The sequence below is a fragment of the Plectropomus leopardus genome, chromosome 8 (assembly GCF_008729295.1).
Source record: "Plectropomus leopardus isolate mb chromosome 8, YSFRI_Pleo_2.0, whole genome shotgun sequence".
Classification (NCBI taxonomy): domain Eukaryota; kingdom Metazoa; phylum Chordata; class Actinopteri; order Perciformes; family Serranidae; genus Plectropomus; species Plectropomus leopardus.
In genome coordinates this window covers 24,786,564-24,804,397 of record NC_056470.1, presented here as the reverse complement: position 1 = coordinate 24,804,397, position 17,834 = coordinate 24,786,564, and the positions used below count along the sequence as shown (strand labels likewise).

The 17,834-nt window shown below is 37.7% G+C and overlaps 1 protein-coding gene across 1 annotated transcript; it reads right to left on the bottom strand.

Moving 5' to 3' along the window:
- Window positions 1-3,212: 3,212 nt before the first annotated feature.
- Window positions 3,213-15,891, bottom strand: cdh26.1 (cadherin 26, tandem duplicate 1). The gene is made up of 19 exons (XM_042491685.1): window positions 15,818-15,891; window positions 13,356-13,415; window positions 13,167-13,259; window positions 12,900-13,055; window positions 12,658-12,805; window positions 11,680-11,846; window positions 11,450-11,578; window positions 11,174-11,359; window positions 10,765-11,039; window positions 9,817-9,962; window positions 9,446-9,676; window positions 9,121-9,342; window positions 8,268-8,392; window positions 7,371-7,445; window positions 6,549-6,614; window positions 6,229-6,303; window positions 5,281-5,319; window positions 5,037-5,108; window positions 3,213-3,431 (listed from the first exon to the last, which is right to left on the bottom strand). Exons 1-19 carry the CDS (start codon window positions 15,857-15,859, stop codon window positions 3,213-3,215), a joined length of 2,526 nt encoding a protein of 841 aa, XP_042347619.1. The 5' UTR covers window positions 15,860-15,891.
- Between the last annotated feature and the right edge of the window lie 1,943 nt (window positions 15,892-17,834).

The following is a 17,834-nucleotide window of genomic DNA, read 5'->3' as shown; positions in this document are numbered from 1 at the left end:
GTGGGAGGGCAAGTGTCGTAATAAATGATGTCACATAAAGATTGTGTTAAAAAACTTCAGAGCCACTATGGGTGTGTACAAATTCTCTTTCTATGTATGTATGTGTGTAAACATGCATTAATATATATTTGATTTGTAACATTTTTTTGTCACAGTAATAGTTTCTCATTTTACTGTTAGTTCCAGAATGTAATAATGATCATTATTTTTACTTAAATAGCTCCTTCCCTAACAAAATTACAACGTGATTCAAAATTATGCAAACACAAACAAAACCATATTAGTAGTTATAGTGGTACATTAGTAGTGAACTCCTGATTCATGTATAAGCAAGCATGAATAAAAGCACAAATGTAAAGCAAAAACACATTAAAAACACATGAAAGCATTTGTATTTGCTTTAGGTTTAAGATATGATGGACAATGGCGAGCAGCTGTATACACTGTAAGTTCAACCAGGGAATGAGGAAAAAAATGGAAAATAGACTAGAATTAGAGATACGACGTAACTATAGTTTAATGTCATGTATACTGCCTGTAGATTTTTTTTCCAACAAATCTCCAAGCTATGTCAGAGTTTGTGATGAGCCTCAATGTTTTAAAGTTACACCACCATGTTGACTACATTGTGTGTGTGTGTGTGTGTGTGTGTGTGTGTGTGTGTGTGAGAGAGAGAGTGAGGGAGAGAGTGTGAGAAAGATAGCGAGTCTGTATTCCATGGAAAATATCGTAATTAATCGTGTTACGTCAAGAACCATTGCTGTCATGCTCTAAGATCTACCGAAACCTCATTTTAACCAGTAAACTTCACTAATCATCAGTTTTCTGGAATAAGCCGAACTGGCTGAATTGCAACACCTGATGAATGTTCATTTTCACTTTTTACTTCCTCTTAAAATGCAAATAAAGATTAGTCACACAGAAATCACTTCTGGGCAGTTTTAACACAGTTAGCAAGTTTTAATGAGGGGATTGTTTTTTTTCTTTTTCATACATCCATTATGTGTTACATGTAGGAAGGTATTCTAGCTGTCCTTTTTTTTTTACTGCATTTGGTTTGCTGTATGTAGTAGTAGAAGAGACCAGGAGACCAAATCGGCTTTATCTGTTAAAAATATACATTATTGCATGCATTTTAATGCAGTTTGGCACATCACTTTCTTTATAAGACAGAGAGAAGCTCTAATTTGTTTCTGTGACGGGGAATTTGATAACATTTTATTCTGTTTTTTATTTTCAAGTATTTCATGCTCTTTTGGGGTTTTTTTGGTGTTCATTGGTGCTAATTATGTGCTTTGGTGCTTACATATATTTCTTATTTCCAGTCCATCGGCATAATCTCATTCATTGTGTATCTGCTGCATTTTAAAACGGATAATGTGCTGTGTGTGCTCGTGGTGATAGCACTGAAAATATGATGAGTGACAACAAAGACAGGGCCATTCATGTTAAAGACAAACGTACACTGGCCTTCATTCTATGAGCTCCATTTACTTAATTGGCATTACAACATACCATGTAAGCATTTCACAGCAGAACATGTGTATCAAACTGCAGTTCAGTTTGTTGGTATCATGTCTTAAGAGATATGTTATAAATTAAGATAGCAGATTTGACTGCCTGAGGACAGTGGAATTGGCACAGCCTAATGTGAGATACTTCTTTAATGTGTGGACATAAATACTCTGAGATAAGATCTGGCACCTGAGCCAGCAAACATTTACTGTGTTTGGAGTGTGAAAATAATTCACATTTTGATACAACTGAGCTTCCTTTTATTTCTACCCCAGCAAAAAGTGAGAGTATGATACAGCACATTAATCACTTTGCTTAGGAGGAGCTCTAAACAGGAGCATGTATCATTTCCACGTCAAGCCTGCATCATTCAACACACTGTGGGATATCTTCCTGAAGCACAGGCTGACCTGAAAACATTTACCAGCAGCCTTGATGAGCTCACTTCTCAAAAAAAAAAAACAGAGATAAGAACTGTAATTGAATATCACCCTGTGTGGGAGATGACAACCTCTTTACCTAGTGTGCAAGTGCAAAGTTTGTCATACATGGTCTTACACTTTTACAGTATGTTTTAAGGTAGAATTTTATTATGACCAAATGATCTGCAGAGTCTTGTCTCAAACAAACAAACCTGATTATTTTAACAGGGAGAAACACAGAATAACGTAGTTTCATGCTTGAAAATCAGTGTTTATCAGTGCTCATCTCAGAGGGGCCGATAATTTTGGTGGCTGACACAAAAACATGAATGGCCTGTAGAGCCCATACTTGGGTTTGTCCGCTCTGAACTACTATAGAAACATGACAGTGCAACATGGTAAACTCCATAGACAAAGACCTGCTCCCTATTTGGACATTAAAAACTTATTCTATGATACCAAAAATACATTGATTCTTATTTTCAAGTAATTATACACAAAAATACATACTTATTACATAATTTCTGCCAATATACCCCCTATATTCTACACACTGTACTTTTAAGACAGCACATGCAGAAATGCACACAATAAAACAAAGCAAGTAATGAATATTGTTGCAACACACAGTTCCACTCCAAAGTATTACCAGATCATTAAATACAGGACAAACATTTACAGTGGTTCAGTGGCAGTAGCACTGTCTAATGCTGAACAACACTAATATAAACCAGTCAGATCTCTGCTGTCCCTTATTGGAAATCATCTACAAAAGGGTTCTCTTCTGAGTGTAATCGGCAGATAGAAAACTTTTTATATACTTTTGAAATATTCCAGTCCCCACAGATAACTCACAGTTTAAAACGTAAAAAAGTAATACTGCCCACACAAAACCTCCACAGTTAAAAAGCATGTGATGCTAATAGAACTAAGACAGGAAAGCAATCACTCATTAAGTAACAAAGTAAAAAAAACAACAAGCGAACACACCCAGTCACTGTCAAAACAAAGCATTACTAAATCACCAGTGCATGACCTTTTGTGCAGTGCATTAATTCAACCTCTAAGCAAACAAAGTTCAGCTTCTAGAAACATAATCCTTGTTTCGTGGATTGCCACCGGTATACAAGATTGTGTTTTAAATGTGTGAGATGTTTAAGTACAAAATGCACAAGTATCTTTTCTTCAAAGATCCATAAAGATCATTCCATAATCACAATCTCATACTTGAAGCAAAGAGCAACTTGCCTTATACAAAAAGTCCAGCTGTGTTTTTCAAAGCTGTATGTTTTTTTCCTTAACTGTCTGATGACAGATGGTTCCCAAAGTCTTGAACTTTGGCCCCAGGTCATTCAGGAACATCATATCATCTCCCAGGTTGCTGAGTGACAACTTATCAAGTGACTGACATTTGCTGCCCTGTCCCTCGTAGCCATACTCGTAGGGCACGTACACTGGGTGGTCTACATGGTTTGCTTCAATCACGTGCAGTCTCTGTGGGATTGGGGAGTCATAAAAAGATTTCTGGGTCACTTTGTCAAAAACCTATCATATTAAAATACTTAAAGAAGACATTTAGGATGCATAGTGTCATAGCACTCAAAGGGTGGATCCGTCTGCATTCTTTTCTGTGTTATTCAAATAGCAACTCAGCTGTTAGTAAGAAGCAGTGACAGTGTTGATGCGCCCTCACCTCCCTCACCTCCCCAGTCATGTGTGTGCGTGCGTGTGTGTGTGTGGGGGGGGGGGGGGGGGGTGACCTACGTCACTGATTCTTGCTAACAGCTGAGTTACTATTTGAATGACAGAAAATAATGCAGACGGATCCACCCTTTGAGTGCTATGACACTATGCAATGTCTTCTTTGGGGGTATTGCTGTTTTCGTCAAAGGAGTCTGGTGGCTGTGGATCAGGGCAGCAGCAAAATGTATTTTAGCCACCTAAAAAAGGATCAAGTTTTTAAAAAATCAATATTAGTTGTGCTATATTGAAATTATTTCATCACTTTACCTTGCCATCAGAAAGCTCTTTCCAACTGAAAGTGAAGCTCTTATATTGCCCTTTTAAAAGCTACCAGACTCCACTGACAGGAACTGTAATTTTGTCAAACAGCACGTGGAGATTGCTGCCTTGATTTTGTTTTGTTTATTTGTGTAACTGTGTTAATTTTTTTAACCAAAGTAATGAGGCCTCCACAGCAGTACATGGGTTTTTATGGGTTGATATGTAGCAGTGACATTATACAGAAAACTGCGTCAGGTCACGTTGTGAAAGGTTTTTAGAGGGGCTTGGGAAAATATACATTTTCTACTAGAATATATGTACTTTAACCAAACCGGCCCACACTGCAGACTCTCTCGTTTTCTAATCTTTCATGAGGCCTTAGATCCTCTACTGCTGGGTTTTTAAATACACACAATCATACGTGCAACAAAACAAGCAGTGCAGCTTTTGTGCTCCAAAACTATGGAACACTTCCAACTGAAAACCTATTTATTTAGTCTGACTTTTAGTTAACGTAACTCTTGTATTTATTATTTATTCAAATTCTGCTATTTGCACAGTTTTAACAGTCTCTGTACTTTTTACTTTGACTTTTATATCTTATATCTGTTTCTCACCACATGTCTTATGATGGTTTATTCATGTTTTTTCTGTTACACTTCTTTTAGCCCTTTGAGCTGCATCCCTGGTAAGAAAAGTGCTCTATAAATAAAGTTTACCATATTATATATAAATATTGTTACAAATGATCCAACTCAAAGGATATATATATATATTACTATAAATCTACATAATAATATAAAAAAGTAATAAAAGGATAAATAAACCGAGTTGCCCTTAAAATACTTCATTCATTATTACTTAAAAAAAAACCAACCTTACAGTTTTACCCATGACATGCACACGAGCATTACTCAAAGTAAATTTGATCCTATTCATTACAACACAAATGACTACGCTTAACCCCAAACACTTTTTGATTTGCCTCTTATTCACACAAACAAATGCAACATGCTGGTCTGTCCATCGTGATGTTATTTGGGGTTCAGTGTCTTAGGAAACTTGCCCATGTTGATATTTGACAAACTCACTCACCCTGTTGATGTGATCTGAGATGTTATGACTCGATCGTAGGCTGTAGGAGCGGCCGCATTGTGACGAGTTTCCCTGTTCACAGAGAGAACAGTTGTGAGCTCTTACAGCTAAAACATAATGCACATGTGTGGACTGCTTAATTAACATACTGTATAAGCATAAAAAAATGCATACAGTGCTGTGAAAGAGGTTTATATTTTTACTGCTTTTTAAAACACGCCAATTCAGTGAATGGCATGCTTACCTGGTAGGTGTTGGATCTGCTTGTTGTCCATGCAGAGTACTGAAATTAATAAAATAAACAGACTCAGTCTTTAACCTCACTTGACCTCAATATTTTTGTGTATTTTCTGAAACTGGAACCAGACAGCACTCAGAAAAAAGCATTCTTGAAAGTTGTTTTTTTTAAAGTAAGATTAAGATTCAATGGATTTATATAAGTAAAGGCAGACTTAAATGCATAGTTCACCCCCAAATCATAAAAACAGAGGGAGAATAGGAATAAAATAGGAACTGTTACCTTTTTTACCAAACAACATCTACCAACCATATTACTGTGCAGAAGAAAGCACGCATCTACTCATTTTTTAAAATTTTTTTTTTGGTACTTTGGTAAAGTCGAATGCCATCTAGTTCGATTATATTGAAGAGAAGACAGACAAAACAATCTAGATTGATAAATAGCACTACATGTTAGACAGAAAATATGATTTTTGATGATGAATTTTATTGTGATATACTTCTCAGTATAGCACAATAAAATTCAACAGAACGTGTCTGTTATATTTAAAACTACAGTTTAAATTTCTGCTGCATTTTTTATGTACAAGAAAATAATATTTTATTTATTAAAAATACATATAAATTGACAATTATTAAATCTGGAATATTATAAAGAAGAAATTTGTAAAGATGTTCCAAAACATAGTTTTGTATCTGTCTTTCTGTATTGGTGTTAAGGACATATACAAACACATGAGATAGAAATAAACAGAATTGCTAATACTATGTGTGTCTCTGAAACACAGGCTGTAAAAAAAAGCCACTGCTCATGCGCCACTACAGGTTGTAGCCCCACCTTGTGGATTTATGGAGACTGTGCAGACAACACACAAAACATATCTATCAGAGCCATGACAGGAAACACACACCCAAAAGGTCGGGTATTTTAATCACGACCGCAGTTACTCACCATGGCTTGCCCTCCGCCCTGACTCCTCAAAGTGTCTCTTTGACGCTGCATTCCCATTGAGGTCATGGAGTTCATCTGCAGTGGACACACAGTAAAGGTTAATCAGGGTCAAGAAGAGGACAGACACAGGTCTTGCCTATTACCAGCTACAGGTTTTTAAGCCACATCTGCACACACCACTGAACACTGTAATTTATTGTTTGTAAATCATCATTTCAACAAATCCTGCTGCTGTAGAAATTAACTCTAAATCACTGTAATTATTTATCTTGTAAAATTACAAACACACAAAGGAGGCTATTTAAAGAGCTGTTACTCACCATGGTCAACCCTGAGCTGTCGTACGCTTCCATATACTGGGCCATCGCCGGAGCCGTCTGAGACATCTAGTTAATTATAATAATAATGATTGAACTGAGCACAGCAAATTAAAGAAGTAACCTTACAAGCAGAGGAAAGGAAATGGCTTTCTATTTTTGTTTGTAGCATATGAAAAAAGCATTATAACAAATGTTTGAAAAGGGAAACTAAACCCTTAGAAAATACAACTTCCAGGTGCATCAATTCTATACAATACTTCTGAATAACTGTCCTTATATTTATAAGTCTGCTGGTGTACCACCGATATTTATCTTACACCCAGAAGCTGGTGTAGTGCCTCACAATTTAAATGCAGCTAATGTGATATGTCCAGAATAGCTCAAATAGTCCCTCTTTGCAGGTCTTTCAGGAAATCCTAGATGTTTCTTTGTATTCTGTCATGCTACTTTTAAAGGCCAACCTGTAAATACTTGTTGCACAATGCTGCACAAACCCTGTAATTTTTACTATATTTACAACATACATTTTAATGACAGACTTGCATCACATGCCTTTCCTTCTGTCAACGCCCCAGTTACAGAGAAGGAGAGTTACTAGATTATAACTGTGATCCACTTTTCAGAAGAGCTAGATGCCACATTTTCTAAAACTGTGACTGTTTTCTTTATGTAACCTCTTTGGCTTCTGTTCTAAGGCCTTTTAGACTCTAAACTTTTGACATGCCATGACATTTCGCCCACACTAATACACATATGGCGGTCTGTAAAAAAAGTCATCCAAGAAAAGAGGAATGAGAGGCTGAGGGGAGAGAGGAGGAGTACCTTCATGGTGCCCGTTTTTATGCCATCTGTCACATTCACACCGTTTGTAGGTGTCAGGAGCAGAGTGGGCTCCATCTGGCAGAGAGGAGAGAAAAAAGAATAAATGAGTAGGACCACTGCATACCCAAAAAGGGTGTGATCGGCAGAGTAATACATTATACTGTCACTGGTTTTTGGCTGACATACTTTAGGCACGGACGCATCACATTGTGTAGGTGCCGGGGGGAGCCGGTTTCCTTTACTTGCTACACAGACTCCACCCCCTTTGTAACGTTTGATTGTGTGCCAGCTTCCCAGTGTGAGTTTTGCCAAGTGATAATGCAGCTGTTTTTGGAGAAAACTTTCAACTTAAGAAAACTTAAGTCATCTCTTAATTTCAATCAATATCTATAACATATGCTGATATTATATGTTGGATTTACATTTTAAATAAATGAGAAACAAATGCAAATTAAGGGGAGAGTGCTCAAGTTTTCATATTTACTTTATTTTATTTTTTAAAATAACTTTTAATTTCACCTGTCCAGTAAGCACATGTTTTCACCCCAAACCCCGCAGGCTTGTTATGAAATTGAGAACTCTAGCCTGTACTGCAGCCATCCATCAGGGGGGCAATCAAGATGTACAAGCTTCACTTTGTGGGAGCTGTCGTATAATCCATCTTTATATACATTCTATTGTTTTTACCGGTTGGAGGGCTTTGTGTAGATATAAATAAAAATAGACCAGCTGTGTAAAAATACCTTTGAATCAAAAGGTGCCCACTGAGGAAAATGCTGCTTGTGTAGTCAGTATAGCAGGTTCAATCAATAAAAATGGAAATGCCACACCACGTCCATGCTCCGCATATTTTGGCCTTTACCTCTTATCTACACCTTGCAAACACTCCAAACACACCTTGCACTCTGAGCCCCCTCCTTCTTGGTTGTACTTGATGAGGGTCTGGTTGCCTTCATCCTGCAATATGGGAATATGTTTGAAGTCCTTTTTTCCACACTGACACAGGAAGACGAGTAGCAGCACTGCAGACACACATCAGAATAACACCATTAAAAGCGCGGCATGTACAGTCTGTTCTCAAACTGGCACTTAATTGCAACAGGCAATGGAGGCCTAATTTAACCTGTAAGGCAAAGCTGGGTGTGGACAGTTAACAACCCTGTCTCAGAGAAATACAATTTGTATAGTAATAAATTGCATTAACATTACACAAAATGAACATTTTGCTGATAATTTCAGTATCAACATTTTAACAAACTGCTAGGTTACTTAATTTGCTATTTTTTCCTCATTATGCTCAATATGTCATCGCAGGAGTGTAGGTATATATCAATACAGGATCAAGACCAGCACAAGCAGTTTCCAACATGTTTTAAAAAGTGCTCTCTAAAAAGCAGAAACATATTATTAGTTAATTTATGAGATCTACTGCTTGCACAACTCCAATCCACAAATTTTGTTCAACCATTAGAGACAATATCATGCAACATAATTTTTTTTTGATCTGAAGGAAATCAAGCAACTGTCACAAAAAAAATCTTGTGATGGAACATAAAGCTATTTGATTGTTTTTTAAATAAATCCTCACCTCTTGATGAGTAAAATGACTGATCTGAATTAGTGTCAGCTAACAATCTTGACCAGTTTTATTTGTTAATTTTGTAACTTGCTTACTACCAAAAAGGGTCACTGCAGGCTTATTGTACATGAACGCAATGGTTTTGTTTATAATGCCACTGATTATACTCACACAAAAATAGCAGAAGTCCTAGAAAGAACAGCCCTATGGCCGCTTGTCCAAGCCTGGCAGTGGCAGGCTCTTTGTTGCGGCAAACATCTCCATTTTGACAGTCACACACCATCACTTCCACAGCACCATGTCCACTCACGCCCTGTTGATCCTGAATCTCCAGTGGAACTGAATAGTTACCGTACGCAAGTGTCTTCCGACTAACAAGCCCACATTCCTCACCTGGTGAAGGATGGAAGCAGAGGTGTGTAGTGGCTTTTAGATTTCAACAATTTTGTTTTTTTGTTTTTATATGGACGGTTTACATAAGCCAATATATACTAACCAAAGGCAGGTTCTAGTTTCCATCGCTCTGACAGTGTTTTGTCATCACTTCCCAGGGAGAAGGCGAAGGGCCCGCTGTAAGGACGGGCATCTGCATCTGTTGCAGGCACCATGACCTTGTTACCCTTGTTTCCACATAAAATGATGCTTTTGTTAACCAGCCTAGGCATGTTGTCATTGATATCTCTGAGGTGGATCAGAACAGTGGCTGTTCCTGTGGCTGGAGGCTCACCTTGGTGCCAAGGCAAAAACAAAAAACAAAAATACCCAACACTGTCATATTCTAGACTACATTAAGGTAGATATTTACTTGGAGCACATTATCAAGCTTGTGTTTTATTAGAGTAGGCCTATATAGTGTCTCCTTCATACCATCATCTATGGCTCCGACGATGACTGTGTAAATGTTACTTTCATCAACAAAGGGTGACTCTCTGTCCATCTTCTTAGTTGTTGTGACTTTGCCCGTTTTCTCATCAACCTTCACCCAGTCAGCTGGATCCTTGAGCAGCACATACCTGATCACAAGGGAAAACATATTGAGTGAATGCAGTGAATTGCAGCTTCTGGAAAACAAATGTGTGGATTTGTTGTGAGGTACAATCAAAATGGTAGAGATACTATGTAACTGCAAGTTTTATTGTATATAGTATGTCAGGTTATTTCTCGAGTAATTTCCAATAAGGGGTTTGATGTTATATTGGCAATGAAGGCCAAGCCAGTGTGTCGGCAGTTAGGTATGTGCAGATGTATCAATATTGGGATATAGATATCTACTGGCCAATACTAAACTGACAGTATGGAAAAGCCACAGATATGTTTAGAACAAGTGGCAAACTCTAGGGCTTAAAAATGAAGCAAAGTGGGGAAGTGCCAAACACTGCAGTCCTTTACTGACCACTTGGGGGTGGCTCCAAAAGTGATTAAACCCCCGCTAGCTCTCTGTACCTTCACCTCCCACGATACAACCCGCATCGTAAAATGCCTTACTTTACAGCAGAAGCAGAGAGGTTTATAGCCTGGTGTAAATTACTTTTTTGGTCTCTTAAGTGAATTTCAACATTCATGACAACCGCACCGGGGATCAATTGTTATATTACTCATCCGATTAAATTTTTGATGACGTCGATTGACTTAGAGAATCTCAGTCGACTGTGGGGTCTGCAACAGATTATTAAAATATTCAACCTTCAGGGGACAGCTCTAATTATGGGATGCATTTATTTTAAAAACACAGATAATATATTGTTAAAAGACTGTTTCAAACTCTCAAATGCTGATATTGACTATTACCTGAAAAATCAGTATGTAGAAACCAACCTGATTTTGGATACAACAGAGTCGACATCTGTCACCTTGGGAGTGAAAAGCAACTTTCCGGGTGCCTCCTCTTCTTGCTGGTACACGTCAGATTTGTCTATGTCAAACTGTGGGGGGTCATTGATGTCAATCACTTTCATTATGATGTTGACTGTATGTTCAGGTGGAGGTTGGTCCGTGCCCCCAGCTGCTTTATTTTTGCAATAAAAAATGTCCTCCTCATTCTTCACTCCAATCTGCAGAGTAGTATTAGTTGTCTTCTCATAATCTTTGCCCTGGAAGTAACACACAAGTTTAGGCTCAGTAATGGTGCAGCTGTTGTTCATGATGAAAAATTTAGTCGGACTTTTAGCTTGACTCAAAATGATTGAATAAATAGATTTTATTTGTGTGAGAAAAACAGAATTACCTTGATGACACTCAGAATACCCTCATTGGTTTTAGGGTCAGTTTCAATTTTGTAGTTTTCTCCCTCATTCCCTTTAATGAAGTAGTATTTAGCACGCCAGCCAGGAGTGTTAGGAGTGTCTTTGTCATCTACTGCAATCCTCAAAACATCGCTCTTGGTGGTTGCTTCCATCACCTCACCGTGGTACTGGACAGGCAGAACAGTTTCATCTTTAACATTGTCACATCACTCTAAAAAGCAAGTTCATTAGCAACGATAGTGACAAAAGTTATGTGCCTCCTTAGCCTTGAACGTTGGCTGATGACTGTTTGAGTCAACAATATTGAGAGTAACTACGGCAGTGGAGGAGAGGGACGGCGTTCCATGATCACTTGCTCCAACAACGACTTCATACTTCTTTATTTTCTGAAACATAAAGTTATAAGTCAGATATTGTATCAACCAGTCAATATGTGTATGACATGTGCATGCAGGTGATGTAGGTACAATAAGTCACTGATTCTTACATCATAGTCAAAACATCCGTCAACAGTGAGTTTGGCTATTCTGTTGTTGATCTGCTTCAATGTAATCGTTGGAGTTTTGGGATTCTGTGAAAGCACGCTGATGGTGACTTCAGCGTTGGGTGTGTCCCACTGATCAATGTCCTTGACCAGCAGGTGCACTGGCAAGTCTGATTTAAGAAGGAAGAAAGATTGAAAGTATTATAGAAAAGTAGGAAGTAAATGGGTAAGAGATAAACAAAAGATGAAAGACACAACCTACACTGCCTGCAACAGTATTCACCCCCACTGGCATTTTTCCTATTTTGTTGCATTACAACGGTTAGTTAATCAAATGGATGATTGACGGAATTAATTCTCAGCGATTTTTTAATACACATTTGGTTATTTTCTAATTTATTTATAAAAATATTAAGTTTTTTGGATGTTTTGTTTGCTTTTGTCTCCAATCAATACTTTAAAATTTAGTACTTTAAGTACATGTCCCTGATTATACTTACTTAAGTAGCATTTTCAATGCAGGACTTTTTATTTTATTTATTTAAAGTTTATTTAAAAGGGACATAGCATATGAATGAACATCAGTATAAAACGAAAATGTAAATATGCTGGGGTTAGCGGTTAGTAAGTGTTTTCATAGTGTAGTATTAGTACTTTGTCTCAAATAAGGGATCTGAATACTCCCTCCTGGAATTAGCTATTCTTAACTCCCTTAATCTTGCCTCTGACAAATTTTCTTTCTTGAGTATCCTGTTTTTCCCCATTTTTTTAAGAGCACTAAATGCACAGTTTTGATCGATAATTGCACAACAATCTGTCATCTGTTTTCCCAGATTACTTAAGCATGTCTCTGTTTTACCTGTCAGACTTTCAGAAAAACCTTTCAGAACTCACTGCTTCTTCATTTGGTATTTGATACTTGGCGACTGCAGGCTGAAAACATTCATACTCTATGAGTCATTCCTGTGACTGTAAACTCACCGTCTTGCATATTTTCCATCACATCGGCTTCCATTTGAGTGACCTCAAACTGCGGCGCATTGTCATTGATGTCCAGTACTTCTACAATAAAAGCCAGTTCCTTGTCTATTACTTTGCCCGACTGTTTGCTCAAGATATCAAACTTGATCTGTGGGTAGAGAAACAAGGTAAAATAATTTTTTAATGGTTAAAAATCCACAAAAAAATGTATTTATTATCAGAGGGATCCAGTATGAGCTCACGTTGAAGAGATTATGTTGCTCTCTGTCGACAGGTCTAAGAGCATAGACGACTCCGTTATTCTCATTGATCTCGAACACTCCCAGCGGTGGCTCAGTCACACCCATTCCACTTATGCGGTACTTTTCCCCCTCATGGTGAGTCTGGTCATTGAACATCTAGTGTCACGATACAAACCATCGAGCAGTTATTGTTTGCATGTTTGGCCCGGCCGGGATATCAGGCGGCCACACTGATTGGTAATCTCACTGACAAAATGATGTCTTCACCTGCGAAATTTGTTTTGGAAATGGCCCTGTGTCTTCCTCCTGTATTTCAATCGTCGACAAAACCCACCTTCTTTTGGAGCGCACCAAAGCCTCCTGTTGAGACCAGAATGTTGATTAAACACACAGTTGTCAAAAGTTCTTCTAGAGGCAAAACATTTTGACAGGAGTTTCCAAACACGAAGCAGTTACCCGCTTGTCACGCCTGCTGTAGTAGCCCCGATGACACTCTGCCAGGGCTGTCAATGCAAGCTGCAACATCAACAGGGATTATGTAATTTGTTAGTCACACAACAGAACTTTGAAATGGATTTAACTGAGATTAATATGTGAGATTAATCTAATCTCACATATGCCTCATGTCATTAATTATTCACTGCTATTTTAGTGTTAAACTAATTACTGTGGTCTCACTGTCTGTCTGCCTGTCTCCTTCTCCCTCACTGTATTTTACTCCTGAGATAACAAACACTGATTTGTCCATTTATCAATTGTCTACACAAACTGATCCTGTGTCCAAGGGAGCTGGAAAAAAATTCCAGCAAACATCTCATTGCCTGTAATTTAGACTAAAAGCAGTTTGCTTTTGACATATTTGAACTGTTCAAAAACCTAAGAATGTCAGCAAGTCAGACGTATAGTCATCATAAAACAAAACTTTCCCCTTCTGACTTTGATCTGCGACCAAGCATTTGAATAGGTGTAAAATAACATCGTGTGGCACCTGCACACCTAAAGGTCATGGTATATTTCAGGAACTGCAGGTTAATATTAGTCTGTATGGCTAAATCTAGCACATTGACTTGACTGACTTACGTAACTATGTCAAATAATGTCAGTGGCGGCCCGTGGCGGCCCGCCACTCCTAAATCCTACCCGCCGCTCCTTCAAATGTCGTTTTTTTTTTTTTTTTAAATTGCAAATACACCACCGCCGCATCAACAGCACAGTCCTGCACTGCATTGGGTGTCGCGAGTGCTGAGGCAGATGTCAACTGTCTTGCTCCGTATCTACTCTTTGGGGTAGATACCACCGCCCCCTCCCACCCCCCAACAGAACTAACTGGTGCCGACGTTAATTAGCTACTCGCATCCAGGCATCAGGTCGGAGAGTCAGAGGAGTGTCGGCTTGAAAATAGTGTGCAACTTACCGGAGAAAAGGTAGACTTATTAGCTTAAGAAAACTTATAATAGATTTTATTAGTTAAATAAACATTTGCAAAATATTAATGGCCAGCTAAGGTTACTAGCTTAAGTTAAATGGGCCCGGTGCCAACTCAACTCAGTGTCGCTAACGTGAGTAAACTAATTAATAGCATTAAGCGATATACACGCCATGATGTAACTGCTGACTGCATTTTCAGATGAGCTTGTTCAAATATTTTTCAAAGAAGAGAAAGACACCTGATGAGGATGGCGCTAGTCAGGTATCATTAGCCTTTTTACTGACTCAAATTATGATGGTTAGGTAAAAAATTATGTTCACATTTGTAATCAAATGTGACGTGAGTGTAAATTATCTAACGTTAATGTTTTATGTAATCTATAAGACAAGTAACAGACAGGGAGGAGCAGTGGAACAAAGTGAAGGAGAGCAGAGTACAGGAGGGGGAGTGCCGAGTGAAGGAGCAGGAGAGCAAAGTGATGGTGCAGGAGAGAGAGATGAGAGGAGAGGAGAAAAACATAAAGGGAAACACAGGCTATCAGGCTGGGACCCTAAATGGGTTGAAAAAAATAAATAAAAATTATTGTTTCTATTTGTAGGTGAAGACTGACTTGAGAAACAGGCTGCAGGGGGATCACCTTGCAGCATGTATGCTGCTGAGCATTAACGGGCCTCTTGGTGGTATTTCCGTACAACAGAGCCTTAGAGCTGTTCTACAAAAAACCAAGAAAAATCCATTGTTCTGAGCCCGGGTGCAAACTTTGCCACTGATTACAGCCCCATCAAGAAATTATTATTTATTGTTTTTATTATTTTATTGTTGAATTTTTGTTATTATTTTTTATTTTTACATTCAGCCTTTAAAAAGCGTCATTTGTTTACGCCGCCACGGCTCCCCGGAGAGCCTGCCCCCGCTGCTGAAAAAAATCCTAGAGGAAACACTGAATGTGTATTGTCCCTTCTTCTTAAATAAAATAAACTTGGCACAAGGAGAAAATAAATGCGTTAAAAGTGCTGCTATATCCCAGTGTAACTAACTAAACTACTGGTCATGTTCTTAAGGACATTTTTTTAGGAAAATAAAGATGCTCTCCAGTTACAGCATAACTGAAAAGGTGGGACCACTGTGGAAAGTAAATCATAACACCACAGAGTTTGAGATCTATGCTGCACCTCGCTTAATAACAGGGAGAACTAATGTTACTGCACCCACAACCTGTGTTTACATTATATAATGCTGAAAACTGGTTTTGCTCATTGACTTCATCTGCATTCACCTGCAGACTTATTCATCGATAGAAAAGCTGCAGCTATAAGATAAAGATATATATATACATAAAGACATTCATCACAAGCAACATAACTCTTAAAACAATCATTTTCTGCTCAGAGTAAACAAACATTTACTATGTTTCTCACTGTTAACCACATCTTTAGTTTGTTAAACAGCCTTATAATAAATGAAGATAATTATAGAATTTCATGCCTACCAATAAAAGTAGGAAAAAGGTCCCCATCTTGGTCCACTCCATGTTATATTCACTTTGGGAGTGCTCCAAAAGAGTCAAAGTCAGCCTGAATAAAAGCGCACTGAAGACAGCCCACAATGCCTGCAGGCAGCAGGTTGGCTGACTTTACAGTTGACAAAGAGCTGTTTGTTCATGCACGCAGATATATGCAATGCGATATGTTAATTGCCGTGCTTGAACTTACAAATGTATGTAGAACAAGAACAGCAGATGCTGTGCTCTGTATATAATAACCCATGTATTCTTTTCTTTATCCAAATGTATTTTGTGCGGGAGTGTTGAAGTTGTTACAACAGTGCAGACTTTTATTGGGCTTTCTGTCCGCGCTGGGCTCAGGTGTACACCCCTCCAGCTCTGTAGCTCATGTTACCATGTTTTATTCATGTGTGGTCTACATCACATGCAAATGTTGCTCATTTTCATTGGTCCTTTAAGTTTTAAATAAAATGACTGAGAGAACATTTTGAACCCAGTACAGTATACATCAAACTCATAGTCAGTGACCAGCTGTCAGTCATAAATTGCAGTACATTCTGTCCTTATGCATACTTCACTCACACACTGCATATAGATGCCATTCCCCTTTAGAGTTGTGTGTGATTTTCTATTGTGCTGTCAAAATGACACAATACTTGTCAAAGGATTAAACAACATAAGAGGTAATTAAGACATGACTGTGTCCAGTTTGCCAAAGGCAACATTTCTTGACAGAGTTTGGAGCCACTCCCTTTAAGTAATGTCTTAATCTTTCAATGCGAGCATGCGACTGGCAGAGATCATAGCACAAAGCTGCAGGAGGTACTAGTCAAGTGTTTACTACTGAAAAATCACCAACACTCACACACACAATTTCCAGTGGTACACACTACTATCCCTTTACACTGTCTCTCTGTTGGACTGATATATGTTGTTATACTATACTACAATAAACTACACTATACGCTGAACTTTAGTGAACGCACAATACAATACAATACAATACAATACTATAGTATAGTATAGCAGACTACTATACTATACTATACTATACTATACTATATTCTTACATAGTTTTTTGTTCCTCTTGTTAATATAATGTCTTTTTTTATATATATAAAACTTCATTTGGATAGTCCACCTGCAGTTAGTTTAGACTATCTGTAATATTTCAACAGCTTGATCTAATTGAAAATCCTGAACCTTAGCTGAAAAATGAAAGTGGTTAGTGATGGATTAATTCAATAGAGTAAAGAAGGAAAAACTCAGACCACATTGTGCATTATAAATTAAATAATAAAATAAATACAAAAGAGCAAAACAAAAATGCTTATGTCTCCACATAATTTAGATACGTATGACTTGTTTCAGTGTCAAGGATTTATTTTCTATAAATTTCATTGACTTTTACTCACTATTAGTGAATTATTTTCTCAACATTTTCTAAACAGACTACATATTTAAAAGTCTTTAATTAACTCCATATTTTCCATTGCAAAACAGAATCATGTCATTGTGTGCTCACTGCATTTTTATGTGCTGCATGTCTAATAAAACATGTTTTTAATAAGAAGAAATTAAAGTAAAATATGAGCTAAATGCTTAAAAGTTAATTGGCCACAATAAATGCTGTTAAAGTTCATCAGATCTAAAGGCAGTTTTAAGCAAAGTTATGATCTGACAAAAGAACTTTTTCTTTACTTCTTCCGAGCTTTTTTTTTTGCTTTCTTGTCTTTTTTCAGGCTGATAAAACTACAAAGATATCCAGCATATTCCATATGATAGTGAGAGGGTATTTTTGTTGTTTCTAGATTTTATTTTGAGCATGCTATAGAAGCTTTTCGCTAAGAATGGTGTGATGTCTGAGTAAAGACTTGGACATGCAGCATGTGATTGAGGGCCTGGTTATTTTGCTGTCTCCAAAACCTCAAAGGAAGATTAATTTTTAATAGAAATGCTATAAATTAATTTCAGAACTGTGTTTCATATCACCAAGTTCAAA

Excerpts from the sequence above, each read along its gene's own strand:
- cdh26.1 (XM_042491685.1), bottom strand. The coding sequence starts at position 15,859 with ATGGAGTGGACCAAGATGGGGACCTTTTTCCTACTTTTATTG. Across the intron at positions 13,056-13,166 it reads TTCCAAAACAAATTTCGCAG|ATGTTCAATGACCAGACTCA; the intron begins GTGAAGACATCA and ends TCGTGACACTAG. Across the intron at positions 7,446-8,267 it reads GAGGGGGCTCAGAGTGCAAG|ATGGAGCCCACTCTGCTCCT; the intron begins GTGTGTTTGGAG and ends CCTCTCTGCCAG.